Source organism: Glycine soja, chromosome 11 (genome assembly GCF_004193775.1).
Source record: "Glycine soja cultivar W05 chromosome 11, ASM419377v2, whole genome shotgun sequence".
Classification (NCBI taxonomy): domain Eukaryota; kingdom Viridiplantae; phylum Streptophyta; class Magnoliopsida; order Fabales; family Fabaceae; genus Glycine; species Glycine soja.
In genome coordinates, this window is record NC_041012.1 from 40521337 (window position 1) to 40542404 (window position 21068).

The following is a 21068-nucleotide window of genomic DNA, read 5'->3' on the forward strand; positions in this document are numbered from 1 at the left end:
CACACATCATTCTCCTTCCTTCTTTTCCTCTATTGTTATCCTTCAACGTCGATAGGCGTGTCCATCCCCTTTGCACAACACATCTCACGCCGCCACACATTGCACACGTCTCGTGGTAAGTCATATTCTTATTTCCCATGTTTTTTTTCATTGTGGCCAATCAAACAAAAACATGTTTTCATTATGGCATATACACATCGAAAATATGTTTTTGTTTCGTTGCATTTAAAAAAAAATAGAAACATATTTTTATTGTGAATTGTAAAATTCCACCCTACAATCAAACATAAGCACACTTTGTTGTTTATTATCAACAGTAAAAATATGATTCCGTTAAGACTTTTTTGCATAAAAAATTAGGTTTTATTGTAGTTTTTTGCCCTAAAAGTTTCACAATGTTGCAGATTTTGCCCCCACTTTTTTCTACAAAATTTGTACCCTAATTTACAAAATATCACCAATTTTGCTTCCATGTAGAAAAACTGTCACAATTAATAAAAAAAATCACAATATTTTCTTAATTGTGGCAATTTAAAGGAAAAATTGTCACAAAATATCTTAATTGTGTTGATTTTTTTATGTGGCTGTAAAATTTATGATGTTTTGTAAATTGACGATGGAAAATACAATTAAGCCAAAAAAAATTAAACAAAAAGAAAGGGTGTGAATTGTGAGATTAAAACAACAATCTCCCTTTCCTACTCTTTTCCTAATCAGGGTTCATAATTTGGGCCTAAGGTGTCCACTGAAGACGGGCCCTTAGCGGCAAAATCCATTTCCACATCAATGGCGGGAAATCCCCATTTTCCATTCTGCGTCGTAACCGCACATCAACTTGCTCAATCCAACGGCTACAATCACCGCAACCACCAATCTACTTCAAACTTAGAATTCTTTTTCAATTTCTCTCCATCTCTCTCACACAACCAAACCCTCCCTCGAATAGCTCGATTTCAGATTCTATGGCGAGACCTTCCAAGCCACACTCATCTTCCGAGGAAGCGCTCTCCAATGCTTCCAGTTCGTCCGAGGAAGAGGAGCAAGTCAACGAGCAGATCAATGAAGAGGAAGACGAGGAGGAGCTCGAGGCGGTGGCGCGCCCCGCCAGTTCCGATGACGATGAAGTCGCCGGCGACAATCCGCCGGACTCTGATGAAGATCCCGCGGCCGATGATGATCAGGTCAAAGTCTCCGCTTAGTCTTACTATGTCGTTTGTACTTCGTTACTCGTTCTGTTTTGTTCTAGGGTTTATACTTCACTGCTTCTTTGCTCATGCATGAGTTGCTATCGAGATTCGAGACTGTTCATTCTGTATTTGAAGTTGTGTTTTACTTGCCTTGTGTATCCGCAAAAATGCGGTGCATGCTGAGCAGAGAGAGTGAGAAGCAATGTGCTCGCGAATTAACTTGTTTTTGGTTGGCTCGTGAATTTAAGGGGGAAACCTAAAGCCTAAGCGTTTGTTGTTTGACTACAGGATGGGGATAATGTTAATCCCGAAATTAGCAAGCGAGAGAAGACTCGATTAAAAGAAATGCAGAAAATGAAGAAACAGAAGATTCTGGAGATACTGGATGCACAGAATGCGGCCATTGACGCTGACATGGTACGTTTAGTTCTGTGATGACAATTCAACTTCTTTTTGTATTATAGTGTATTCATATGATCGCTAAGTAAATGAGCCGACATCTAATGCAGAACAATAGAGGAAAGGGGCGTCTGAAGTATCTCTTGCAGCAGACTGAGTTGTTTGCTCATTTTGCAAAAGGGGATCAATCTTCTTCTCAAAAGAAGTCAAGGGGAAGGTACGTTCCTAAAATTTTTCTGAATTACCCCATGGCAACTTGTCCCCTCTTTTTCCTTTGTTCTTGCTCCGAGTTTTATTGCATTTGGCATCTAGATGACATTATAAGTTATACCTTCAAAGTTTAAAGCTCTTTAAAAGGGTGCATCTAAATTGTTATATGCTGGGCAGCTAAGTAGGGGTGTTTACGAGTTGGGTTGGGTAGGGTCGGGTTTGGCTAAACCCGTTACCCAACCTACCTGATAAAAAAATTTCAGATGGGATTGGATCGGGTTGAGTTAATCAGATCTCAATATTTAAAAATTATTCTTTATTTTGTAAAAAATAAACTTTTTTTAGAAAAATAATTTGTTTTTGCCTAAAGCATTGTAAGTATATAATGATTAAATGCATTCAAAAGAGACCAAATTGTGTCAGTATTTGACTAATAAAATTAATGATTTCAATGCTAATACAATATTTTTATTTTATATAAAAATAATGTATTGTATTAGCATGAGAAAATATAAACAAAATCAAGACAGAGATAAAAATAACTTCTTAAAAAAGAAAAAAAATCATGAGTGATTTAATTAAATAATTTAATAAACTATGTGAGCTAAAAATTAATGTGTTTTGTATTTAATAATCAATTTATATATAATAATAAATTTAATCATATGATATGGATTGGGTTGAGTTAAAAAAAAAAAAAAAGAACCCGTTACCTAACCTGTATATGATCAGGTCTTACTTGAGTTGGGTCGGATTCGACTTGAACACTTAAAAAATTCAACCAATATAATTGGGTTAGAACATGGGTTGACCCAGACTTGTGAATACCCCTATGGCCAAGGAAATCATAGAGATAAACTAGCATCAACTAATCAAATAATTGATACACTATCGATTTGTATATGCTCTTTAGTGTCTCAGATAGCTCAGTAGGAGCAGTTGTCTTTTATGTTAACGTCATAGCAAAGTCTACTGGTGGTTCTCTACGAGTCTGATTTCAGAAGAACACTAAAGAGACGACACTGACTTTTTGCTGCATAAAGGAACTTATCCTAACATTTTATGTTTGTGTATTAAGGGGTCGCCATGCATCCAATTTCACTGAGGAAGAAGAAGATGAAGAATACCTAAAAGGAGAAGAAGATGGTCTAGCAAACACACGTCTGGTGACACAACCATCATGTAAGTGTTTGCTTTCATGGATTTGAAGGCTCTATTTTAAGCATCTCATATTGTGCAGTTGTACCACGTACTCTTCCCTTTTTGTATTTAATATGCCAATGCATTATTATATATTATAGGGCTGGCATATTTGCTTTGTTTGATATAACATGCTTTGTTTGACTTCTACAGGGTATATATGTGTATTTGTCTCATAATGCTGGATAAGGATGCATTAATTGAATAAACTTATAGAGAAGATATGCAGAACATTATACTTTTATTCTGTATTCTGGTGGTAGATACCCTCCATTCTGGTTTCTGGATTTCTCATTGGGCTACATGTAGACATGCATCATGGAATCTTTTTCTTGTGCACCCTTCCTGCTAGATGCTTTCTTTGTTATTGTTGACATCTGATGGATTGCTCTTAAATCAACATTTTTTTTGGAGGGGGGTTGTGTTGTCCAACAAATATGTCAATCCATTCATTTATAATATTTTTGAATTTTTTGTTCACGTGTCATGAATGCTCATTGTTAGTTTTTTATTCTTTACAGGTATCCAAGGGAAAATGAGGGATTACCAACTGGCTGGACTAAACTGGCTCATACGATTGTATGAGAATGGAATAAATGGAATTCTGGCTGATGAAATGGTAGGTGTTTGGTGGGCTTGCAGTTGTGTCTAATTGAATTAACTTCATGTAATGCAAGTTGCTTTGTCATGTGTAATTTGATAGATTGAGGTGATTTAGTTACCCCACTCAGAGGGGTAAGGCTTAGATGTTGATAAGTTGGTTTAGCTAAGTAATGACAAATGAATGTGATTGGCAGGGGCTTGGTAAAACATTGCAAACTATATCCTTATTAGGTTATCTGCACGAGTTCAGAGGAATCAAAGGTCCTCATATGGTGGTTGCTCCAAAATCTACTCTTGGAAATTGGATGAATGAGATTCGGCGCTTTTGTCCTATTCTTCGTGCAATTAAGTTTCTTGGCAACCCTGATGAAAGGGTAAGACCATCTTTTCTGGGTTGAATTATTGTGGCAAAGGTTACAATTGATGCTTAATTTGAACTGTTTTTCCTAATGGTTTTGACTTGCTGCAGAGACATATCAGAGATGAATTGTTGGTTGCCGGGAAGTTTGATGTTTGTGTCACAAGTTTTGAAATGGCAATCAAGGAGAAGTCTGCTTTGCGTCGATTTAGTTGGCGCTACATAATTATTGATGAAGCTCATCGAATCAAGAATGAGAATTCCTTGCTGTCCAAAACAATGAGGCTCTACAGTACAAACTATCGTCTCCTTATTACTGGCACACCACTTCAGGTATGACTTGTTGTATTATCCATAATGATGTAGTCACCTGAAGAATGGAGGTGGTGTATACTAATAAACATGGAGGTGGTGTGATGCCAATTTTGTCAATTTAATTGAAATTAGTGACCTCATCTGTATTCTATACTAATCTCAGTGAATTTTGAAACTAGTAGTGATGGAGGGTTAGGCTGCATTGTTTATACTGTTATGATCCTCCTTAGTTGTAGTAGTGCTGGAGGGGAGTGAATAGCATCAGTTTTGGAAATTGCTATTTGAGTAAGGAAAAAATATTTAGAATATAATTAGCTATTCTTCTGGGGAACCTTTACTATGTGGTATGTAGCAACACTTCATTAGAGGTGATGTATTAGGAATTATGTTTTTCTGATAAGATTTTTCATAAACGGTCAATTAAGATTGATTAAATGATTCATAGCTTGGTTAAAACTTAGTACTGTTCTTTGGTGCTGTTGGTTTTCAACTGTCTAGCAGCCTAAATTTCTTAATTATATGCTTTTCTAGCTTATTTTGAAATCTGAACTATTATTTTTTTGTTTGTATGCATCCTCAAATATTTACTGGTGTGTATTATCTCTTTCAATGGCACAGAATAATCTTCATGAACTCTGGTCTCTTCTCAACTTTCTTCTGCCCGAAATTTTTAGTTCTGCTGAAACTTTTGATGAATGGTTTCAAATCTCTGGTGAAAATGACCAACAGGAGGTTGTTCAACAATTACACAAGGTAAATTACAGAACCTTCTTTTGATTGTTGGAAGTCGTTAATGTTAATCTGGCACATAATTGTCATTTTCATTTTCTATGTATATCAAGGTCCTCCGCCCATTTCTCCTTCGAAGGTTGAAGTCAGATGTTGAGAAAGGGTTGCCACCGAAAAAGGAAACTATTCTTAAGGTAGGCATGTCCCAAATGCAGAAACAGTATTATAGAGCACTACTTCAGAAGGATCTTGAGGTTGTAAATGCTGGTGGTGAACGGAAGCGCCTCCTGAACATAGCTATGCAACTACGCAAATGTTGTAATCATCCATATCTTTTCCAAGGTGCTGAACCTGGTCCTCCCTTCACTACAGGAGATCATCTAATTGAAAATGCTGGTAAACTCTACATACATTAAGAGAGATACTGCAGACGTTCTTTTTAGGTTGATGAATAAAATCTGAGATCATTTCCTGTTGTAAAAATATTTTGTTTCCAGGTAAAATGGTTCTTTTGGATAAGTTACTTCCTAAATTGAAAGAGCGCGATTCTAGGGTCCTTATATTTTCACAGGTCAGTTCTGTCAGAGTGTGTGATTCTTGTCACTGATGATTGTGAATACCTTATATTTTGCAACCTGTTTTTGTTTGCTCTCATTTATTTCTGCCTTTTTGAATTTTCTTCTGTGCCTAATTTGTGGTTTTTCTCCCCAGATGACTAGGCTACTAGACATACTCGAAGATTATTTAGTGTTTCGTGGATATCAATATTGTCGCATTGATGGAAATACTGGTGGGGATGATCGAGATGCTTCCATTGATGCTTTCAACAAACCAGGAAGTGAGAAATTTGTCTTCTTGTTATCAACTCGTGCTGGAGGTCTTGGTATTAATCTTGCTACTGCTGATGTTGTCATTCTGTACGATAGTGACTGGTCAGTATTTCTAGTAGTTTTGAACACAGCCATGTTATTTATATCTGTACCCAAATTATTTTGTTGATGGTTGGTGCTTTTACAACAGGAACCCACAAGTTGACTTGCAGGCTCAGGATCGTGCTCATAGGATTGGTCAAAAGAAAGAAGTTCAAGTTTTCCGTTTTTGTACTGAGGTTTGCAATTTTAAACTTTATTTTACTTTTCAATTCATTGTTCACTCTGTGTGTTAGTAGCTCATCTAATCATTGTAATCTGTAATGGTACAGTATACAATAGAAGAGAAAGTCATTGAAAGGGCCTACAAAAAGCTTGCACTTGATGCTCTGGTGATTCAGCAAGGGCGATTGGCTGAGCAGAAGAGTATGGATTCAATGAATAATTTTTCTTGTTTCTTTGCTGAAAGTTGTGTGGATTGTCTAATGTGGTTCCATTGATTTTTATGTGCAGCGGTAAATAAAGATGAGTTGCTTCAAATGGTTAGATTTGGGGCTGAAATGGTTTTCAGTTCCAAGGATAGTACAATTACAGATGAGGATATTGATAGAATTATTGCTAAAGGAGAGGAGGCAACTGCCGAGCTTGATGCCAAAATGAAGAAATTTACTGAAGATGCCATCAAATTTAAGATGGATGACAGTATGTACCTATGACTACCTGTTCTAGCTTTAAAAACAATATTGGCATGCTCTTTACAAGTTTTATGCTTTCTTCTGTTTGTAGTTTAGAGTTACTAATACTGATACTTTCTTTTGTAGCTGCTGAATTATATGATTTTGATGATGAGAAGGTAAAGATGACACATGACACATTGTTTTATCTTTGGCAACTTTTTGTATTGCTTTGTATCAACCTACTCTCCCCTTTCCCTGTCTTATCTATTTAACTGACATTGGCATATTAATTAACCTTTTTAAATAAAGGATGAAAACAGATTTGATATAAAAAAAATTGTGAGCGAGAACTGGATTGAACCACCAAAAAGGGAGCGGAAACGCAAGTAAGTGTTGCCCTTTACCTTTTATACATTCATATTGATTTGGTATTTTGTTCTTTTGACAAGATGTGATGCTTTTCTTTTTCTGGGGTTCTTGCTCATAGTTACTCGGAGTCTGAATACTTCAAGCAAACAATGCGCCAAGGTGGTCCTACCAAACCAAAAGAGCCCCGTATTCCTAGGATGCCCCAGTTGTAAGCTTCTACACTTTGATTTTTCTTCTTAACAATTAGCATAGTACCTCTGTTATTTACTTACTGATAATTTTTTGTTCTTTGACGTCTAGGCATGATTTCCAGTTTTTCAACACACAAAGATTGAGTGAGCTGTATGAAAAGGAAGTACGCTATCTCATGGTAGGTGTAATCAAAATGAATTTGCTATTGTTCATGTTTTAGCTTTAGCTCAATGAATTGGTGTATTGTTTGGTGCTTATTATTTTATAAAATTGCAGCAAACACACCAGAAGAATCAGATAAAGGATTCAATAGATGTTGATGAACCGGAAGGTATGTGGGTATTCTCGAGACTAATACTTTGACTCCTCCTTTCTACATGTATGTTGTTAATTCTAATTGTGATGAAATGAATGTTTAGAGGTGGGAGATCCATTGACTGCTGAAGAGTTGGAAGAAAAGGAGCGCTTGCTAGAAGAGGTGAACAATTTCCCCCTTTTTGCAAACTAGGCTTTCACATGGACCCTTTTTTTTATTTTTATTATTTGGTTAATATAGGGATTTTCTTCATGGACCCGGAGGGATTTTAATACTTTCATTAGGGCCTGCGAAAAATATGGCCGAAATGATATAAAAGGTATTGCTTCTGAGATGGAAGGAAAAACTGAGGAGGAAGTTGAAAGATATGCAAAGGTCTTCAAAGAAAGATACAAGGAATTAAATGGTATGTTACAGTTACAGCCAATGTGACTATATTTGAGTGTGGAAGCAAAATACTTAGCCAAATCCAAATGAGTGTTCATATTTGCTAGTTTGTAGTACTCTTTCGGCAAAAATCATTTTTCTTGGTTCATATAATCAGCAACTTGAGTGATTGATACAGCACATTTCTGTATTGATTCTTATGCCGTGTTGGGTTAAAATACAGCACATTTCTGTATTGATTCTTTTTATCATGCATGTGTGTAGGTGTTCATGTTCACCTAGTGGGATAAGGCTTTGTTGCTTTAATTTTTTTTGGAAATTAGTTTCTGTTTAGAATGTTTCAAGGTTCTGCCTAATTGGTGCATTTTTTAATCATTGTCTGCAGATTATGACAGAATTATTAAAAACATTGAAAGGGGGGAGGCAAGAATTTCTCGGAAAGATGAGATCATGAAGGCTATTGGAAAGAAGTTGGACCGCTACAAGAATCCGTGGCTAGAGTTGAAGATACAGTATGGGCAAAACAAAGGGAAGTTGTACAACGAAGAATGTGACAGATTCATGGTACAATTTTTTTTCTAGGTCTAGCTCCATCATCTTTCTATGGGTTTCTAAAAAAATTGCTATAAATTTACAGATATGCATGGTACACAAACTTGGCTATGGGAACTGGGATGAGTTAAAGGCAGCATTTCGAACATCACCCTTGTTTCGATTTGATTGGTTTGTCAAATCTCGCACAACTCAAGAACTGGCTAGGAGGTGTGACACCCTCATTCGACTGGTAGAAAAGGAAAACCAAGAATACGATGAGAGGGAGAGACAAGCTCGCAAAGAGAAGAAACTTGCTAAAGTTGGTTTCTCTTCATATTTGTGTATTAATAGTATAAAATTGCAATATGAATTTTTCTCATACTTTCAAGTTTAACTAATCTTTCAGAGCATGACCCCATCAAAGCGTGCTTTGGCAAGACAGACAGAGAGTCCATCTTCTTTGAAGAAGCGCAAGCAGTTAACCATGGACGATTATGCAAGCACGGTAAGCATACTTACTAAATGTGTTATATTCCTTGTTGATTACATAGTTTCTTGCTGCGTTTTTTATTAAAGCAGTTCATGCTATTGTGGCAGGGGAAAAGAAGAAAATAAATGAACATATGTTCTATATTGCGTAGGATAAGGGGTTGTTGGGTTTTAAAAGCCTTGGTGATTTTGATGTGGCCCGGACATGACAACTGATGGTCAGGCTTGTCTTCCAAAAGCCGTGCTACCAACCTGACTTATGTAGGCTCCAATTATCTGTCGTATGGCTAGTTAGAGAATATCATGTAGAAATGGGATGTTGTATTGTCAGTATGTATATCTACAAAAAAATCCTTAGATTTGAACAGCTAGTGAAATGAATATATGTTGTATGTTTGGAAAATCCGGTTGGCCATTGAATTCGCAAGTGGAAAACTTCAATTTGATGCCAAAATAATGTTTTTTACTTGTATGAAATTATATGATTATACAAGTAAAATTCTGGAGAGAAAGAGAGATATGAGTATTACAACGATATGATGGGACAGGTGATATATAAACGAAAATAATTGGTTTCCTTCGCTGCCACTGCCAATAAGTTATTGAAAATGTAGTTGATAAACAATCATCAACATGATTGAAAATCATATTATCAAAACAATTAATTTTACAAGGACAAAGGTATTAGTTTATATTTCTATGAAAGTCTTGAAACATTTAATCACACTTCACCAATATCTTTCATATCTACATTGTGGGAGATTGAAGTTTTAGATGTAATGTAATCATTTTTACGTATTGAAATATAAATTTTCCAACATGATATTTTTTTATATTTGATGAGGTATTTCTATAAACATAACTAAGAAACTAATCCTTGAGCTAGAGATGGTCAAGTAATTCTCAGTAACAATTCTTGAATTGCTAACTAAAAAAGTAAAGTTCATGTTAAGTAGTTCATTTCTCATCTCTGTATATTATTTGTTCCCTTTGTCAATTTCCTTCCATTGCTTAAAAAGATTAAAGTAAAACTTAGTGAAAAATGCATTAGATTAGTATGCTGAGTTGTTTTGAGTAGGGATGCTAGACGGGACAGATACATGTAGTAGTCCCTCGTCACTTCCACATGGTATACCCTTTCATGAAGAAATAAATTAATAATAGTTCTTTAGATAAATGAATAAGGATACAAATTAATAATCAATTTTAACTAGTTCGAATTGGCTTGTTTACAACTTTGCACGTTTGATTTAGATAGCCAATAGAAAACAATTTTTTTTCATCTGAGACATGTCTGCTTATGTGGTGGACATACATCCTCATTCATTGCATATGCAAGAGACAAAAGGAGAGCCATATGGAAAATATTTTTTTTTTTTTTTGGTATAAGCCGAAAACATAGACTCAGACATACAACAGATACTGTACGAGTACACATGTGACAGCAATGACACCAACGCCAAATCCACTAAGCTCCCCCCATCATACAAAGCAAATATGAGGGGCCAAAAATTAGACGCCTTTGCTGCTGCTGCTCTATGCAACATGAACCTAGAAATCGTTAGTACATAGACATGGATGGATCTTGAATTCACATTCTGCACCATCATCATCATCATTACATTTTAAATACCCCAATTCACACTAACTTTCCCCCCCCCCCCCCCCAACCCCTATTTTTTTTTTCAACTGTGTACTGTTTTCCTTCACATGATGATGACTAACAAACTACCAGAATGACGTGGGAGAACAGTCATAATTGGATTCAAGAGGCGAACAACAAGTTGCTTCGGTGTTCCTGAGTCTGTTCAGTCATTTGTAGCATCGAAGCTACCCATGGCGTTTGCCTTCTTCTTCTCTCTCAAGTTCTCGCCCCACACTTTTGCCTCTGCAACCGCACGCTCTCTGTCCAGGTCGCGGTTCCATGGAGTCTCTCTGGTTCTTGCAGTATTTACAGGGCTGTCTCTCTGGGACTCCTGCCTTTCATTATCATCCAATCCCCATTTTCTCCCTGACCCCCCACCGATGTCAATCCTGCCTAACTCGGTCGCGGCACTCGGATCCCTGCTGTCTCTCTTCCTGAAGTCGGGTGAGTTTCTGTGGGTGGAAGGGGAGCCGAGCCGGCGGTCAGGGCTGTCCACACCGTCTGCCATGCTCCTTCTGTCATCCCTGATCCTAGGGGTTGATGGGCCAACCCTGTTGGATTGATTGGCTGCATTTGGTTCGTATGTCTGTGAGGCCAGATATGTGAGAGCAGTCACCACATCTCCAATAAGAGGCCTTGTAGCAGCTTGTTCCTGCAGACACATTGCAGCAACTGCAAGTGCTTGGTACAGTCCTCGCATCGGGTAACGGCCTTGAAGTAGAGGGTCAGCCATTTTGGGGAACTTCCTACGGTCTTTGAAAAGCGGCCGTGCCTACAAAGTTCCATGTCCCAAGAATATGAAGACAAATAGTTGTAAATTTGTTGTGTTAATTTAGAAGGTGATCAAAATATTAACATACAAACCAATTCACGTTATTTATAACCTAGAACTAAGGCTATGTTTTGATAAGATTTTCCATAAGCACTTATAGGAGAAGCCAAAAAAAAAAAAAGGAAAAATGAAAAAAACTTGTAAGTTAATTTTAGCTTATGAGAGAAGTTTTTTTTTTTCATTTGTCTTTCGTATTTTCTTCTAAGTGTTTATGGAGAAGTTTATTGAAACATGACAAAACACAAGGATGATCAAGAGAGAGATACTTACCCATGCAACAAGATTATGCTCTCCATGTGCACGCGTATTATCAATAGCCTTGCGCCCAGTAATGAGTTCAAGGAAGACAACACCGAAACTATAGACATCAGATTTCAGAGTTAGTTGACCAGTCATAGCATATTCTGGGGCACAATAACCATATGTTCCCATTACTCGTGTGGATACATGAGTCTTGTCACCAACTGGACCAAGTTTTGCCAGCCCAAAATCTGATAACTTGGGATGATAACCCTCGTCTAGGAGGATGTTGGACGATTTTAAGTCTCTATATATCACTGGCGGATTTGCCTTGTCATGCAAATATTCCAATCCCTTTGCAGCTCCAGCTGCTATTTTCATCCTAGTGTTCCAGTCCAGAGGCTCCTTGTCTGGAGGAAGATCTGAAAAAGAGATTAAGTGTCAGAAATTTATCCTATGTATAGGCTGAAACCTTATATGGGTTAATTTCTAATAACAAACTAAAGCAATGTCTAATGGTGATGTAAACCAACATTGTAATGAGCTTCTAGAGAACTTATCGAAGGGTCTGTTCATTATGGATACTTAATACCATTTCCAAAGGATTAACAGAATTTTGGCACACTGGCACATAGCCAGTCCAGATGTAAATCACCATATTTGCAGTCAGAACATAAACCAATAAGCATTATGTCAAGCAAGTAACAACATCTAAACAGCAATACAGGAAAAAGAAATTATTTTATTTTATTTGTGAAAACACAGCTCAGCTGTTACTTGTTAGACTGTAACTAAATAGATGAAATACCAAGCCTCGTAAGTGACATCAAAATTTCAGATATGGAATCAAATTTTTCTAGAAGACAGCTCATAACTACAAAGTCATTGAAGACAAATGGATTTGTAGCAAGCCTTATCTTTAATCATCAGTTACTAGCTTTGCTGATCCTAGGAAGTATGTGCCACTAACATGAGATTTGAACGTTTGGGCAGAGATTCTTGAGGATCTCATGAGTCCCCTCCAACACACACAAAAATCCATAAAGTTAGCATCACTCAATGCCAGTGTTACTTCAAGTCAATTTTTCATGGATAAAGTTCCCACTATGCAGATTATGCTGATAAAAAATCAAATTATTTAATCCAAAGTGTTATAAGAAACTTTGGCATGCAATACACTTTGAATATTGTAGAAAGTTATCATGTATTTTACTGGAGTAGCTGCGAGTTTACAAGAAACTTGAAATGCATAATTACATCTCATGACTCATCAGTTAGGTCAATGAAAAACATCCTTTAGAAAGTTATTTGATATGTTAAGTTTTACACTAGTGGCATTGATCCCAATCCATTTATCGTCAAATCTGAACTTTTCACACAATGGGTTTTAAATTGAATCCTTTTCCTAACATTCCTTAGATTCAGCTATCTAATGTCAGTTTGTTACACAGTACTTAATTTAGTATCAAAAAGCAGAGAAGAAGATGCTGATAAAGCTGCAGAACTTTGCATGTGCCACCCTGCAGTAACAGTTTACTCATGATCTAATTCTAATCTTTTATGGAGTATACATCAACAGTTGGTGGACCTTTCCTTTGCTACCAAAAATGCTTATCCAATTGTGGATGTACAAGAGAAGTTAAGATTCATATGGGAATATATTTAGGCGGACCGCCTTGAAATCAAGTTCAGCAGTTTTGAGCAGTAACTATTGACAGGGAGTGGTCCATGTAAGTAGCTAATGGATGAGATTCCAAGCAACACTCTAGATAGCTCAGCGAAATAAGTTCCAATATGCTTTTTAGTAGAGGAATAGGAGACACAGCTGCTTCTAATAACCTCTTGTTAAGGTATCTTCCAGAGATGGGAATCGGGTAATACTTTTTAGAAATACTCCGATTCAAATATTGTCCACTTGACATCTGCTTACAAGTTTTGGATACTACCATGAAAGGCCACATCGGCGATGCACATTTACAAGCAAATGTCATTTACTTGTGATAAAAGAATTATTTTATTAAATGTTTCTAGATCACTATTTTATTCAACATTAAAATACCTCAGTCCTTAAGTCAACCTTCTACTGCTGTAACTAAGGAAAAGAGAGAAGAATAACCTTGCTAGAAACCACAGAACTGCCGAGGTAAATGCATCTTGAGACTCATTTGCGAAAGGGAGACAAACATATAATCATTTCCATTAATGCAGGGAATTGCATAATGCATATGCAAGCAAAGAGTACAATTAAACACTTATTGAACAAGTGTTTATCATATAAACATGGCCCCATTTGGGTAAACAACTTAATTAAGGCCTTATTAAATCAATACTTATTTAGTAAGCACTTATGTATAAGTTGTTTTTATATTGAGAGAAAACAGGGTTAATAAAAATAACCTGTAAATAACCTCTTCCAAACGAGTTCTTACGTATAAGTTGTTTCTATAATCGAAGAAGAAATAGGGTTAAACTGTTTTCATACAAGTTGTAGCTTGTTTTTATAGGCTATACTAGAGACTTATTGAAATGAGCTCAAAAACAACTTGTACACATATGATGAACTATTCTTATAAGATCTCACAAACATTTGCACAAGTTCTTACGCCTTAAGATAAGTCAAAATAACTGAAAATAAAGTCTTCAAAATGCACCCTGATTAACCAGAATTGTAACATCCAAATCATCTTTTAGCTTTCTTCTTAACCAGTTGAGAGCCTATTCAAGGCAAAAATACATATTGTACAACATTTATGGCTTATTTAATCTAATCACTACAAAGAAGATTGATTGAATGATAAATAAAATTGACAGTCCAGAATATGAATACCATCCTAAATCATCTAATGTTTCCAGCCCAGGCCACCAGCAGAAGTAAGCTCAATCAAGCAAGTTCATTGCTACCATTATTGAAACTAAATTCAACTAAAAACCTCATTATGCCAACAATTCTACATAGCAATTTAAGATTCTGCTTCTAACTACTAGAAGAGCACCACTACTGTATGATTTCTGCACCAACAATCTGGCTCTAGGAAGAGAGTCATTCATCAAAGATTATTGCCTGGCAATGAGAAAATCATAAAGCATTGAAGAGTCTAAATGGTTTTCCTACTTCAATAACCATCTACGAATTGCAGCTTTTGCTAATCAGAAACAAAAAATCTATATTCAGCTACAAGCATGCTTATCTATGCCCCAGTTGAAACTCTCCCATATCCAAAGGGTGTCAGGACACCTTGTGGCCTTACCCAAAAACTCTGAAGGCATACTAAAGGGCAGCTTATGCAAACTTGCACGTCCCATGAAGCTAGAAATCTAGAGGCAAAAATGAAAGCCTGACACAGATTATTCAGAAACCCTAGCAAATGTTTTGATATCATATAGGGTAAGAATTCCCAGAACCCTCAAACTCAACTAAAACCAACAGTAAATAATTAGCTACAACTACAATTCTTAATGTCTTAAGAAAAATTCTTATTTCTGAATGTGGTGCATCAAGAGGATATAAGCAAATTTGGTGCATGAAAAATCCTCCCCTCCCTCCCCTTTTCATGTTAAGCTATAGATAAGCCAAAAAGTAATATTCTTCTCATTTGAGATCAGCCACCTCTATCTGCAAGTAAGCACGTCAACTTTCACCATAGATAAGATCATTATCTTCCAAAACATCAAATGGCTACACCAATATATGTGGTAGATTTTAAGGGCTATGTAGGTTTATCTTATTATGGAGAAATAATCATCTTTTTCCAGCTACCTGAGAAAACTTTTGAAAAAAAGGTTATTTCTAAAAATAAAAAACTTCCAAAACATGGGCATAATACAACCATTGCCATGTGGATTTTGGAAAACAATGAATATCATTCATTCTCTATTAAATTACTTTTCTATCTCACCCCCTAAAACAAAGTAAAAAAGGTAGAAATCCAAAAGCGATGACAGATCAATACCCAACAGTCAAAAAACAATCTTCATTGGTCAGCTTCCTAACCAACTGATACATGTTTTCTCATTGAAAGTAATAATGAGTCAAAAGTAATAAGAGAATTATATAATATAAAATTGAATTTTGTTCATTTAACAGATAAACAACTATCAGAACTTACATCATGATTTTGTGAATCTAACCATTAACAATATTTCCATGTCATAAATCATAAAGTATCAACAATAGTGATGCACTACAAAATATTCATATTACTCCTTGAATCCTAGAGACCTAACTAATCTTACAATATTGGTCAAGTTCCATCCATTTGAGAAAGCAACATCATGTAACCAAGCCAAAATTTGCAAGCAGTGTTAAGTGTAAACAAGTAAATAGAATACATCCACCACACAATAGTTCAAGGTAACTATTGATTATCTGTGATATATTTCCATGGGAAATTCTATTATTTTAATTGGAATCTATGATGTTTATTCAAAGATGGTGCAACACCCTTTCACTAGCTGAAGGAGAAGATAAATTGTTAAGCACCAAGAATATAATGAGAAGGACAGACATATTTTATTGAATTGAATGGAAACAGAAAATAGGAGAGAGATCTCTCCTCCATGGGTTTCGCCTTCACAAACTATTTGTCCTTTTACAAAGAGCAAAAGCTCAATCTACAAATGATACAAGGTTGAAAGCCTCTTACTTACATCCTCCTCATATTTATATACCTCTCAAATCCACTCTAACTGCCTAACCCTTCTACTAACCAACTACAATAACTTTCCTAGCTAACTTCCTAATTCCTAACATAATTTGATTTGTAGAAATAGAAAAATGTGATGCGTTTTCTCTCTTTTTATTTTAATGCCTCTGGAATGGTATATTTCACCCTTTGAATTTGAACATGATAACAATCTTATTTGTTTTCTCCCTGCTTTCATGTCATATACAGTTTCCCCCATTTTTATTAGAAAGAACGCAGCCAAAGCACATAATTCTTTTGTTTGATAACAGTGAATTTAACCATAGAATGAAAGAAACGTCCCATTCAAGAAGGAATCCTACACTTTTTCCTTCTCCACTTTATCCTACAAGTTATAGCATTCCTTTGACAATTAAGAAATTAAAAAGATTGAATCAACATGAAATTAAATATTTTATAGCTTTATAATATGAAAGCACAATAATTGAAGAAGCAAAGGTATCAGTTAAAAAAGAATGCAATCTGACCATGTAAATGATCCTCCAAAGATCCCAATGGCATGAATTCATAAACAAGCAGCCGCTGATCACCATCAGCACAATAACCAATTAAGTTCACAAGATTTGGATGATGCAAGAGACTGAGCATAAGAACTTCCACCAAAAACTCTCGATTTCCTTGAAGACCATTTCGGTCAAGCTGTTTTACAGCAACTACCTGCAACGAGAATGATTTCATCATTAAAAATTATGAAAGAGGCAGAGTTATAGTAACAGAGCAATAATCAACAGGAAAATTGAGAGCAGACAGATAACTTTTCTAAGCTAAAATGGAAAGTGAAAGTTGATGAAACCTATCCATATGAAAGGCATTAGGCTGAGCTTCACTATACAATAAATCCAAAATTTTCATAGCAGCCACCACAACTTACTTGCCCTGTGCTCTCAAGGCGACCTTTGTAAACACGCCCAAAACCTCCTTCGCCTAATAAACATTCTGGTCTAAAGTTCTTTGTAGCAGCTGCAAGCTCTCGGAATGTAAATGTTTGTGCAGCAATATGGGCCGTTGGGCCATCCTTTGGAACCGGTGTGTCCTTCTTAATATCAGCGCCATTTCGTGATTTTGATTTATCTAAATGGATAATGAAAGATAAGGAGTTACAGCTACAGAGAAACATATCTGATAAAACTAGAGAATAAAATATGTACAGAAGGTGATATCACGACGTTGATACTGCTAAATTTATAATTACATGTAGTACTTAAACACAGCTTGAGCTATGTTGGTTTAAATTGCTTGATGACAAGATTTTCAATGTTAAATCATATATCACATCCTGCTGTCAGTTAGAATGTGATTCAAGAAGTTTTAACAATCCAATTGTCCGGCAGCAAAAATAGCAGGCCTGGATTGCCAAATTTTCAGTAACTATCTTCTGAATGAACCAAATGTTTCATTAGATAAGGGCATTCTGTACAAATCATCAAGGTTATAATTATCTACTAGACTACCACATTGAACAATCTACAGAAAATGCAGCAATTGAATTAGACGCTGCATCTGCCTTGCATCCCAGAATTGTCAAAAAAAAAAATGGAAAACTTTATGAAACAATGTGATGTACTTATCACACCCAAAGGCAAGGACAGATCCCCAAAGATGTTACTAGGAGCCATTAGTAGGAACAAAATCCAATTAAGTGTAGCTAAAACACATCCACTACTTATCAAATCACTTCACTGGCAGCACCAGTACAAGCACAGCCTCAGATGAACCAGATCAAAGCAGCCAACAACTTGGATTGAAAAACATGGCCAGAAAAACCAAGAACAAGTAGAGAAAAGGGGCAATTGAGGACAATTAAAGCCAAGGCAAGTAAGCCATCATAGAATCAAAGAGGGCATGAGAAGGAAAGTTGGAACATTAGGAGGCAGACCTGAGTTAACCCTGCTGGGGAGGTGAGACTGAGGAACAACAGAAGCAGCTTCCTTAAAAGAAGAATCTTTGTTGGGAACCTCCTTGACCCTCACCCCACCACCACTGCCCTCCTTGTTGGATGATCCAAAACAAGGAAAACACCCACCCATATCAAAATCCAGGCAAATCAAAGCCACCCCTCACAAAACCCACCAAGAATAATGCCTCTCATAACATTAAAAAGAAAAAAAAAAAAGCCTTCTTTTTCCAACACAGTCAAAACTCACACCCACTCACACCCACAGAAGAAGACCCATCTAAGAAATCGCCACCAAGAACTTCTCTTTTTGCTTCTATTCTACAACTCACTGTGGATGCCTCTGAACATGATCCTCCTCATCGACACCAACATGGCCCAGAAAGCAGATCAACCAATCGAGGAAACTGTTGTGGTGAAACACAAACACAAGGTAAAGGAAGAATAATAAATAAATATTAAATAAAATACAAGAAAGGCAAAATATTTATATATCTATAATAATAAAAATAAAAAGTGTAAAGGGAACGGAATTTTCAAATTTGGAAATAGAGAATTATTATTGGGGTGGTAATTACTAATTAGGGAACACAATTGGAATTAGAATTGGAATTCATCAATCGCGTTACACAATCCCTATTACGAGGCTGCCATTGAGTTAAGTTGCTACGAAGTTTCACTTTCACCCTGCAACTCTCAATAATTACAAAACATGTACATGTACATTTGTAGTTTTAATAATCATCATCGCGGTCGGGAAGTGGGTCCCGCCCTTACCATGTGTGATGGGCATTGCTAACACATGTTCAACTCCAGCAACGACATACAACTTTTTTTTTTTTTTTTATGTTTATGTTACAAATTTTACTTAGCATACTAGTATATAAATAATTTTAAATTCATTAATATTTTTAATTAAAAAAATTTATGTGTAGTTATCTAGTTAAAAACTTTGATGATAAGAACTATAAAAAATAATTGATCTCAATTTTCTTCACACGAAGAAGTAAGAAGAAGCCATTGAGGAGAGAGGGAAAGGGATGGAGGCAACAGGCGATGGTTGTACGATACTAATGAGTATTGGTAAATTGTACAGATTCTTTAAATTTTGAATTAAGATTGAAAATAAATAAAAAAGTTTAAGTATTATTTAGATATATGATAAATTAGCAAATTTTATTTTATATTTCTTTAAATGTTGAGTTTTTAATCAAATAAATTTTTATTTTGATAGTTCTTTTAATATATATATATATATATATATATATATATATAATTTTAATCCTTATAATATTTGGTTCGTTTTGTATTAGTCAATTTTAAAAAATATTTGATAGATCAATAATAAATTATCTACATATTTTAGGGACTAAAAATTATATATATATATATATATATATATATATTATAGAATGACTAAAATAAAATAATAAGAACCAAAAAGAATTTTTTTTTATTTATTAGAAATTCAACATAAAGAAAAAATATATGGGATAAAAATAAAATTCATTAATTATAAAAGATCTAAAATATATTTGAGCCCAAAAAAATAAATTTTAAAATATTATATATACTTAAAAATTATATTTTAAATATCTTTTTAGTCTATATATTTTGGGTTTTTTCGTCATTAAAAAACTATTTTGGTTGCCTAATGGTTTAGTTTTTGAAAGTTATTTTTCCGTTCCTATTGTAAAAAAAAAAAAAAAAGTTAAAAAATTAGGTAACAAATGGGATGTAACCTCACAACACCAGCTATCATTCACATAGACATATGTTTTAGCAACTAAAATGACCAAAGTAATTTTGTAGGGCTAAAAAATAAATATTCAACATATAGAGAATAGATAGATATTAATGTCAAATTAAAATCCTGATTCACCATGTTGTAAATCCTTTCGTTTTGTCATTCCACTATCTTAACAATAGAGCCACCACACATTGAGCAAGCCAATTCAAAACCTAAACTTGCTCGAACCAGACCATAAATTGATAATTCTCCTTGGTCTTTGCAATTGATATTGGGTACGTAGTAAGTGTAACAATGTTGGCAATGGCAATACACTGCATTCTCTTATTCAATACACCACATTGAAGCAAAACAATCATCGTTTTAGCCTCGAGAAAGTTTCAAAAGACATTGACCAATTGCTCGTGGTTTTGCAACAAAAAGGTGATGATAATAACTTTGACATCCTTGGCATCTAGGGGTGTATTTGTATTTGCATTTGATGAAAGAGAAAATAGTGAAATATGACACAAGAGAAGGCAAAGCCAAATGCGTTTTGCCACGAGCAACTTTAGGTTTTGAGTTGGCTTGCTTAGTGTGACGACTTTTGTGGTTGGGAGGGTGGCAAAAGAGGATAAGTGATGAAAGAAGAAAATTGAAGGTTTGTAACGGTGATGATGAATGAAAATTTTTAATTTTCTTTTTTCTTATTTTAATTTGACTTAAATGTTTTTTCCTATAATTTAAATATTTTGCTTTTTTAATTCTAATAAAAAAATCATCATTTTTAGTTCCTATAATTTTAATATTTTATTTTTTATTTTCTTAAAATTATTTTGTAATTTTAATACTTGAAGTATGCATGTGTGGACCACAATTGACATGTTTAGGGGACACTTTGTTTTGTCACCTCATTTTTTTAAAGGAAACTTCTATACAATTTGGTCATAGCATTAATTATCAATCAAATTAATAGATATTTTATAATAATGTTATAATGATATAGAAAAAATGTTATTTGCCTAAATTAGGTCTTAGAGTGATTCATGAATTTAATTACAAAAGGTCCAATTTAAAAAATATTCACGGTTTTCAAATAAAAATAATAATTATACCGTTATAAAAAAAAAAAAAATTAATCATACACCAACAAACAATAAGATAAGAAAGAAATGTTACTGGGTATGAAAA

The 21068-nt window shown here is 35.0% G+C and overlaps 2 protein-coding genes across 2 annotated transcripts; one reads left to right on the top strand and one right to left on the bottom strand.

The window, feature by feature from the left end:
• Positions 1-888: 888 nt before the first annotated feature.
• Positions 889-9300, top strand: LOC114375536 (ISWI chromatin-remodeling complex ATPase CHR11-like). Its single transcript, XM_028333328.1, has 25 exons — positions 889-1181; positions 1476-1604; positions 1697-1803; positions 2875-2978; positions 3518-3615; positions 3794-3973; positions 4069-4290; positions 4891-5025; positions 5115-5397; positions 5499-5572; positions 5713-5933; positions 6022-6109; positions 6203-6296; positions 6384-6572; positions 6692-6723; positions 6857-6933; positions 7035-7124; positions 7217-7286; positions 7385-7439; positions 7528-7586; positions 7665-7830; positions 8197-8375; positions 8449-8664; positions 8752-8850; positions 8943-9300. The coding sequence occupies exons 1-25, from the start codon at positions 963-965 to the stop codon at positions 8958-8960; spliced, it is 3204 nt and encodes a 1067-aa protein (XP_028189129.1). The 5' UTR covers positions 889-962; the 3' UTR covers positions 8961-9300.
• An 890-nt stretch (positions 9301-10190) lies between these two features.
• Positions 10191-18829, bottom strand: LOC114375959 (serine/threonine-protein kinase PBL27-like). Its single transcript, XM_028333835.1, has 6 exons — positions 18727-18829; positions 18131-18555; positions 17126-17325; positions 16722-16911; positions 11582-11973; positions 10191-11251 (listed from the first exon to the last, which is right to left on the bottom strand). The coding sequence occupies exons 2-6, from the start codon at positions 18279-18281 to the stop codon at positions 10643-10645; spliced, it is 1542 nt and encodes a 513-aa protein (XP_028189636.1). The 5' UTR covers positions 18282-18555; positions 18727-18829; the 3' UTR covers positions 10191-10642.
• Between the last annotated feature and the right edge of the window lie 2239 nt (positions 18830-21068).

Coding starts and splice junctions, on each gene's coding strand:
- LOC114375536 (XM_028333328.1), top strand. CDS start 963: ATGGCGAGACCTTCCAAGCCACACTCATCTTCCGAGGAAGCGCTCTCC. Junction 3,616..3,793: donor GAATTCTGGCTGATGAAATG/GTAGGTGTTTGG, acceptor TGTGATTGGCAG/GGGCTTGGTAAAACATTGCA. Junction 5,934..6,021: donor ATTCTGTACGATAGTGACTG/GTCAGTATTTCT, acceptor CTTTTACAACAG/GAACCCACAAGTTGACTTGC.
- LOC114375959 (XM_028333835.1), bottom strand. CDS start 18,281: ATGGGTGGGTGTTTTCCTTGTTTTGGATCATCCAACAAGGAGGGCAGT. Junction 17,326..18,130: donor CCCCAGCAGGGTTAACTCAG/GTCTGCCTCCTA, acceptor TTATCCATTTAG/ATAAATCAAAATCACGAAAT. Junction 11,252..11,581: donor AGCATAATCTTGTTGCATGG/GTAAGTATCTCT, acceptor GGAACTTTGTAG/GCACGGCCGCTTTTCAAAGA.